Source organism: Mastomys coucha, unplaced genomic scaffold (assembly GCF_008632895.1).
Source record: "Mastomys coucha isolate ucsf_1 unplaced genomic scaffold, UCSF_Mcou_1 pScaffold22, whole genome shotgun sequence".
NCBI classification, from domain to species: Eukaryota; Metazoa; Chordata; class Mammalia; order Rodentia; family Muridae; genus Mastomys; species Mastomys coucha.
The window spans coordinates 255,310,497-255,317,982 of record NW_022196905.1 but is presented as its reverse complement, the minus strand read 5'-3'; the positions used below and the strand labels follow the sequence as shown (position 1 = coordinate 255,317,982).

The window sequence follows — 7,486 nt, the reverse complement described above, 5'->3', positions numbered from 1 at the left end:
TAATTAGGAAAAGGGCAGCCACATTCTCTTGCTGCCTCAGAAACCTCAGTGTTCTCAAGTGGCATATAATGAATTGCCATTAGGGATCTGACCAAACTTTGACTAGTTTCCCTGACGTCAAAGGAGTCAGTGCTGGTCATGGGTAAAGTACATATGAAAAAATGTTGTTTATAAACAACTCCTGAATTTCCTTTGCTGCAGTGTAATGGAATGCAGCTGGACAATCTTTTTGTGTGGGGTCCAGTGTCTACTGCAGCATGGGGCTCACCCCAAACTGCATCCTTCATCCTTTGCTGGTCCTATCAGTCTGAACAGACACCTTCGGATTCTTCTCAGGACACACACAGCTGGAAAGGGCTTCTCTGGAAGAGAGAACATGTGGCTTTGGTAGGATTGTGAACTGTGGCAACCATAGGATCCATTACTCTTTTTTGTCCTGATAGGCCACTTTGTGATGCAGATGCAGGCATTTTCAGGTTCTACAGGCTTAGCCTGTCCACTTCTCCTTGCAAGGTCTTGCTCTGTGTGCAGGGCTAGAAAATATTGATGGTGTGCAGAAACCAGTGTTGCTTCTGTGTTGGGAAGAGAGAGCTTTCAAAAAGCAGCAGTTTTCCAAGCTTGGTGGGTCTTTAGAGTGACCCAGGGTTTAAAAAATATCATAACTTAGGTCATCGAGATGGCTCAGCCCATAAAGGCACTTGTCTCCTAGGTGACCTGAGTTCAATTCCCAAAACCCATGTAAAGGTGGAACATATATATTCACCCCAAACAATACATGCAAATATACCAACACTTAGCTATAAGTGGTGGCCCACATCCAAAATCCCAGCCACTTGGAGACTAAGACAGGAAGTTGGATCCAGTCTGGCAATGCAGGGAGACCTTGTTGAAAAACCAACCCATGCTGCATCCATCAGTTGTCAGTCCCACCATAAGCCTTCTCAGCACTTACACTATGTCCAGACTGTGGCAGAAGCGTGTGGATCAGTTTCTAAGTGTAGAACTCAGAGCAGAATTATCAGGCTCTGTGACACTCTTGTTTCACCTCTTTATGTGTTAGCAAGATGCTGCCTTCCCAGTACTTGCAGCTCATCCCCACAGCAGGGAATGAGGCTGTGGTCTATCTGCCAACACTTGCTGCTTTGCTTTGTTTGGAGGAAGTAGAGCTTATGGGGGGGGGGGGAGCAGAGTCGGGTCAGTGGGTGGAAGTGTGGGAAAGAGAGTAACTAACTAGCTTCCTGGGAATCTTGCGACCCCCACAGCCAACTCTGAGGGTTCTGGGAACAAGTGAAGCCTGAGTCTATAAGCTGTGTGGACCCACTCTTCTCCTGATGGTAGCATAGTGCCATTTGTAGACCTCCGTCCCTTGTGAACTCTGTAACAGTAGCTAGAGTTGGGTAATGCTAGTGTCTTCCTGTTACCTTTTCTTCGTTCCTTTGGTCTTTATTACATTCAGTAGTCTTGGACTGGTAGATGACTCGGCAGGTAAATGCACTTTCCTCCCAAGCCTGATGACCTGTGTGAGTGTGTGGGGGATGGGGAATAAAAGGACAGAACTACAAAAGTGTTGTCCTCTCACTTCCATTAAAGTGTTGTGGCATGTCCCTCTACCTCGCCCATCACACCCATACACATTAAGAAAAAAACATTAGTTTTTAACTAAAATTAACCATATCTTTTTTGTCAGCAGTTATAAATGGGTAATTTTGAAATGTTTATCCTCAGTCTTTCTTGAGTATTATAAAATATTTCACTTGAGCTACTGATCTGTTTAAAAAAAAAATATTAAAACCAGCTTTAATTGGACTTTGCAGGAAGAAGATGTTAAAAACCATAAGCAATCACCTCAGTAATGGATCTCTGTGAGGAAAGCAAGACTTTTTTAGAAAATAAAGAAAACCAGAAAACTGAAGCTACAGAAGAGTCGGAGCCGACTTTACATTGTTCAGATGAGAGAAGTGAAAGGAGTCATGTCTGCTGCCTTCTTGGTGTCAGCGACCTCACTCTGGAAGAGGATGGACGGGCCAGGGAGTTTGCCATCAGCACTGGGTGGGAGGAAGCCGTGAGTGCCTTCTTGGGTCCTTCTCACCTCAGTGTCTACTACAGGGCTTTTCCCAAAGTAGCTTATGTTACTGAGAATGTTGTAGTGAATGTAGGAGCTGTGGGATGGAGGGGAAACAGTCATATAGTGTGTGCTCATGGGCACCCATACATGTTCTGTCAACATCTCCGTAGCTATCTGGGCCCTCCTGCTGGGAATGAGGCTGCTGAGCACCCAGAGGTGAAATGTGGCACCCAGAGATCACTGACTAGTAACTGGGCACAGAGAGCTGGAAAGCTCCTGAGAGACCCACAGACTCTATCCCCCTGGCTCTCTAGAGCCTCTGGTTTCTCAGAGCCAGGAGTGGAAGCCAACATTTAAAACTATAAGGCAGGCTGGGCAGTGGTTGCTCATGCCTTTAATTCCAGCACTTGGGAGGCAGAGGCAGGCAGATTTCTGAGTTCCAGGACAGCCAGGGCTACACAGAGAAACCCTGTCTCGAAAAACCAAAAAAAAAAAAAAAAAAAAAAAAAAAAAAAAAAAAAAAGGAAACGTTGTCAATTCAAAGATTAAGTGTGGGCTTTCCAGGAAGACAACAGAAAATACAGGTTGCCACAGCTGAATTTCAGATCGTGATCCTTATATAGCAGTGTGGGTCTGCCTCCCTCCCTCCCTCCTTCCCTCCCTTCCTTCCTTCCTTCCTTTCCTTTTTTTACGTAAGCAGCCTCAGCCACGAGGCTTCAGAAGTAGGTGGGCATAGCTGTACCTTGGGCACTCAGGGGTCCTGGATTCCCAGGACTGCCCTTTCTGAACAGTCTGTCCTGCGCTTGGGAAACTGACTCACAGTAGGAGAAACTCTTGGTCAGGAATGAATAGTTTTGGCCCATGTTGCTGAACTGAATTGTGCTGAAGGGAGCTGTAGTCAGTACTCCAGTGGCTCGGTACAGGTGCCATTGCCCAGGTTCTAGTTAACAACAGCTCCTGCGCATGCCTGAGATTAATATATAGTGCAATTATATAGTTGCTTGTGTGAGGCTAAAATAGCAAAGCTTGAGAGTTTTGATTTTAGAAGGTTTAGGGTTTCAGAAGCAGAGGCAGGAGTTTATGGCCAGCTAGGCTACATGATAAGACTCTGTGTGTGTGTGTGTGTGTGTGTGTGTGTTTAAGATAAGTTTAAGAAAAAAACGTGGCTCAAGTAAGGCTGCCAGAATAGGGTGTGGCCAAGATGGGGGAAGCAGGGCCTGACACTGCTGGCTTGATGGTGATGTGCTACTTTCTCTGCAGGTCCGTGGCTGGGGAAGGACCTCACCAACTGCCTGCATCTGGTCAAAGAAGAAAGTGAAAAGGGGGAGGGTTGGAGAAGGCACCAATGACGGCAACAACTGCTTATTCTGTATGAGTCTTTCTCAAGGGAGTCTGGAGCCCCGGTCCCACTCGGAGGTTGGGAAACTGGAGGTGGGTGCTGAGGCTGAGGTGAGCACCCAGAAGAGCTGGAGCTCTGAGAAGAACTTGAGCAGCCCCTCTCAGGGCCCCAGCAATGCTTCCAGAGAGCCTAACAAACTCTGCATTCCCACATATGTGCATGGAGAAAAAAAAAGCCTGCAAATCAAAGAATTTATCTGGTGCATGGAGGAGTGGGCTATGCCCGTTAGCAGCAAGACCTGCAGAAATCCCAGCGGAAGCACCAACCAAGGGCTCTCCATCCCTGACTCCCTTGCATCCAAGGCTCTTGTGGTTCTACCTCCACTGAAAAGCCCTCCCCACAACTTGGATGTCCTGAGTAAGAAAAGCAGGAGTATTTTCTGGCAGCCAGAAGAAAAGGTGCCAAGGGTGGAAAAGGACGAGGGTATGGCTTGTACAGATGGACTGAAAACAGTAGATGGGAAAGGTGAAAAGAGACGTTTTGAGCTGGCCAGCCACCTGAAGGTCACCAACATACTGCCTTTCTCTCCCACTGTGGCCCAGACCCACCTGTTGTCAGCTGAGTCCCAAAAGTGCTGCCTGCACTGGTCCTTCCTGCCCCAGAAAAGCTCTGTGTTCCCACCCAACCCCACCAACATCCACTATCTTGCCACCCTGCAGGTTTTGGGGCAACAGGGAGGGCAAAGCTACAGAACTCGGCTCAAAGCCAAGGAAGCCAAGCCTCCCAGGACCACTCCCAAGCATACTATCGCAGAGGCCAAGCAGGAAAACAGGCCCCACGTGCTAGAGAGCAAAGTCTTCCCCAAACCTCTCCTGCCGTCCCTCACAGTGAGCAGAGTTGTCATCCCTGTTTCCACCCACAGAGTCCTCTGATTTGCCACAATATAATTCCCTGGGACTAAGTGCTGTCTGAAACTCATTTGTCCCCTCCTGTCCAACCCTCTCCTTCCATTTCCACCCCTCAATCAAACCTTCCCTTCCCTCCCCTGCCCTCCCCTCCCCTTCCCTCTCCTCTTCTCCCCTTCTTTCCTCTTCCCTCCTCTCCCTTCTCTTCCCCTCCCTTCCCTTCCCTTTCCTTTCCCTCCCCACCGTTCCTATTCCTCACTCCCTTCTTTTCCTTTCCTTTTTGTTTTTTAGTGGGTTTGAATTCATTCTCAAAAGCAGCATATTGAGGTAGGCAGGTGTAGTGACACACCTTTAATTCTAGCATTTGGGAGACTGGGGCAGGAGGATGCCAAATTCAAGGCCAGCTTGGACTATGCAACAGACACTGTATGCATGTTACCTGCTTCTGCTGCTAAGCCATTTATAAAATCTAAGGTGGGTCAGTCTGTGTCTGCCTTCTGGGGCAGTAGCTCCCATGGTGGGAGGTGGAGCATCAGAAAGGCAGCTGGCTGCTCTCACCCTATCCCCAGAGCCTCCCAAGAGGGCTTCTGTCCACAGCAGAGCCCCAGCTTAGTGCATGGTAAGCTTAGAGAGGCACCGCCTTGTCTTTTGAACCAGGCAGCTATTGGTTTTTCTTTCCCTCAACAATGATGTAGGATACTTGAGGGATGGAAAATCCCAGCTGTATCCAAGTGGATATACCAGTATCCAAGGTGCCATAACTTTGTCTTACATCCAGAGACATATATTGTCCAGGAGCTCCCCTGCCTAGGGTGTCACATCCTCATATTGCAGCCTCGAGCAATGTCTAGAAGCTTCTATGTCTAGAAGGCTTAGTCACAGATTAGTAAAAGCCTGAGGAGGAGGTTAGGAATTGGTTGGTCGAGAGAAACCCTCAGTGATTACTGTGACCTGACCTTCCTTCTCCAGCCTTCCCTCAGCTCTGGGAAGCTTGGTCTGTAGACACAGAGGGAATGTTGCTGTTACTCTATCCCTGTCCTTCCTCTGTCCTCAGCTTGTTCCCACCAGTGTGTAGCTCCATACATTGTATAGTAGATACAGAACATGATATTTTAATGCCAGTGCTGTTGCTATTTGGACAGATGCTCCCACTATCTTGTGGTAATCAGTAATCATTAAACTGCTTGGTAATGGCATAGTTTGAATTGCTTAGAGTAGGCTGTATTTGAACTCAGATTTTTCCATGTCCTTGGTGATGACAGAATATGACTGTATACTCCTGCTTTACATTTACACTTAGAATTGGTCTCAAACATCTTACCTGTTAGCCAGAGGTTTTTTGGTTTATTTTATTTTTGTTGTTTCTGGTGCCTTGGTTTCATCTAACTCATGCTGGCCTTGAGGTAGCTTCGAACTGATTCTCCTGCCTCAGCTTCCCAAGTGTTTAGATTATAGGCATGTGCCAATGTCTAGCCTTGCAGCAAAAGGCCGCAGCACAGGGTCAGAAGAGAATGTGCTGGTGGGGGTGGCTCCAGAAGAGTTTGTTAGAGTCCTTCCGGCCACTCCTCCTTTTCCAAATAAGCCACCTGGATTCTATCCCAAAGAGAAATTGGCTATCTCACTGTTTCTGGATAGTGAGGTAGGACCTACACAGGCCCTGAGCCTGCCCACCTGAGCCAGGGCTATCTCCAACTCCCTGACTAAGCAGCAGATGTGTGAATAAGCTCTATATGTAAAGCAGGCAAGAAGCATATACTAGCAGAACACTCACCAGTAATGGGTGGCCAGGACTTCCCTGCTTGGCCCAGGGTCCTTTCCCTTGAGTTTTTCAGGCAGATTGGAAACACTAGGCTAAGGCACAAAGTTTTGTTAGGTTTATTTTATGTATATGAATGTTTCATCTACATATATATCTCCATATCCTCTCTCTCCCTCTCTCTCCCTCTCTCCCTCTCTCTCTCTCTCTCTCTCTCTCTCTCTCTTTCTTTTTCTCTCTCTCTCTCTCTCTCTCTCTCTCTCTGTGTGTGTGTGTGTGTGTGTGTGGTACCCACACAAGTCAGGAAAGGGCCTCAGATCCCTTGGAACCTGAGTTGGAGGTGGTTGTGAGCCATTATGTGGGTTCTGAAGATCAAACCCAGGTCTTTCAGAAGTGCTGTTAACTACTAGGCTGTTTCTCTAGCTCGTACAATATAACATTTTAAGTTGTGCAGAGTAATGGGTTTCATTATGACATTCATACATGGAAAAGTCTTTGAGGGCTGGTGAGATGGCTTAGCAGGTAGAGGCCCCTGCCACCAAGCACAATGACCCGAGTTCAATCCCCAGGCTCCACATGAGTAATAGATACGTTTGAAGAGTGTTCACATGCACATATCCAGCAATGAAATGTTTTTCAAAATTAGAGAAAGTGTTCTATTCAGATAAGAGTTAAGTTCTAAGCTGGGCAGTGGTGGCACACGCCTTTGATCCCAGCACTCGGGAGGCAGAGGCAGGTGGATTTCTGAGTTTAAGGCCAGTTTGGTCTACAGAGTGAGTTCCAGGACAGACAGGGCTATACAGAGAAACCCTGCCTACTCCTGGGCCTTCGAGATGGCTCAGCGTGTAAAGTCGTGTGCAAACCTAATGATCTGAATTAGGCCGCTGGATCCATGTGTGCAAACCTAATGATCTGAATTAGGCCTCTGGATCCATGTGTGCAAACCTAATGATCTGAATTAGGCCTCTGGATCCATGTGTGCAAACCTAATAATGATCTGAATTAGGCCGCTGGATCCCGTGGTAGGAGAGAGTAGACTTCTGGAAGTTGTCTTCTGACCTCGTCACGTGTGCCGTAGCCCCTGACAATTATTTTGTATTCTAACTTTAAAGAATTGTTAAGTGACTAGAGAGGTGCCTCAGTGGGTTAGAGAGTTTGCCGAGCAAGTGTGAGGATCTAAGTTCAAATCTCTAGCACCCACGTTAAAGACAAACTCAGTTGTGGGTACCTATAGTGCTAGTGCTCCTCCCGGGAGAGGGAAGTAAAGACAGGAAAGACCCTGGGAGCTAGTGGTCCACCAGACTGTGCACACCATGGAAAAGCAATACAGAAAGACCCTGTTTCACTGGAAAAGGTGAGGGCCAACATCCAAGGTGGCCCTCTGACCTCCACATGTGTAGACACACATTTTTTTTTTTTTT

General features: G+C 47.4%; 1 protein-coding gene across 1 annotated transcript in view; it reads left to right on the top strand.

Moving 5' to 3' along the window:
• CUNH16orf46 (chromosome unknown C16orf46 homolog) overlaps positions 1 to 4,366 on the top strand; it is an 8,144-nt gene extending 3,778 nt beyond the window's left edge. Inside the window, exons 2-3 of the mRNA XM_031341525.1 lie at positions 1,815 to 2,062; positions 3,326 to 4,366. Of these exons, the coding sequence (XP_031197385.1) occupies positions 1,853 to 2,062; positions 3,326 to 4,336 (1,221 nt within the window). The 5' untranslated portion in view covers positions 1,815 to 1,852 and the 3' untranslated portion in view covers positions 4,337 to 4,366. The remainder of the gene's footprint in view (positions 1 to 1,814; positions 2,063 to 3,325) is intronic.
• The last annotated feature ends 3,120 nt before the right edge of the window (positions 4,367 to 7,486 follow it).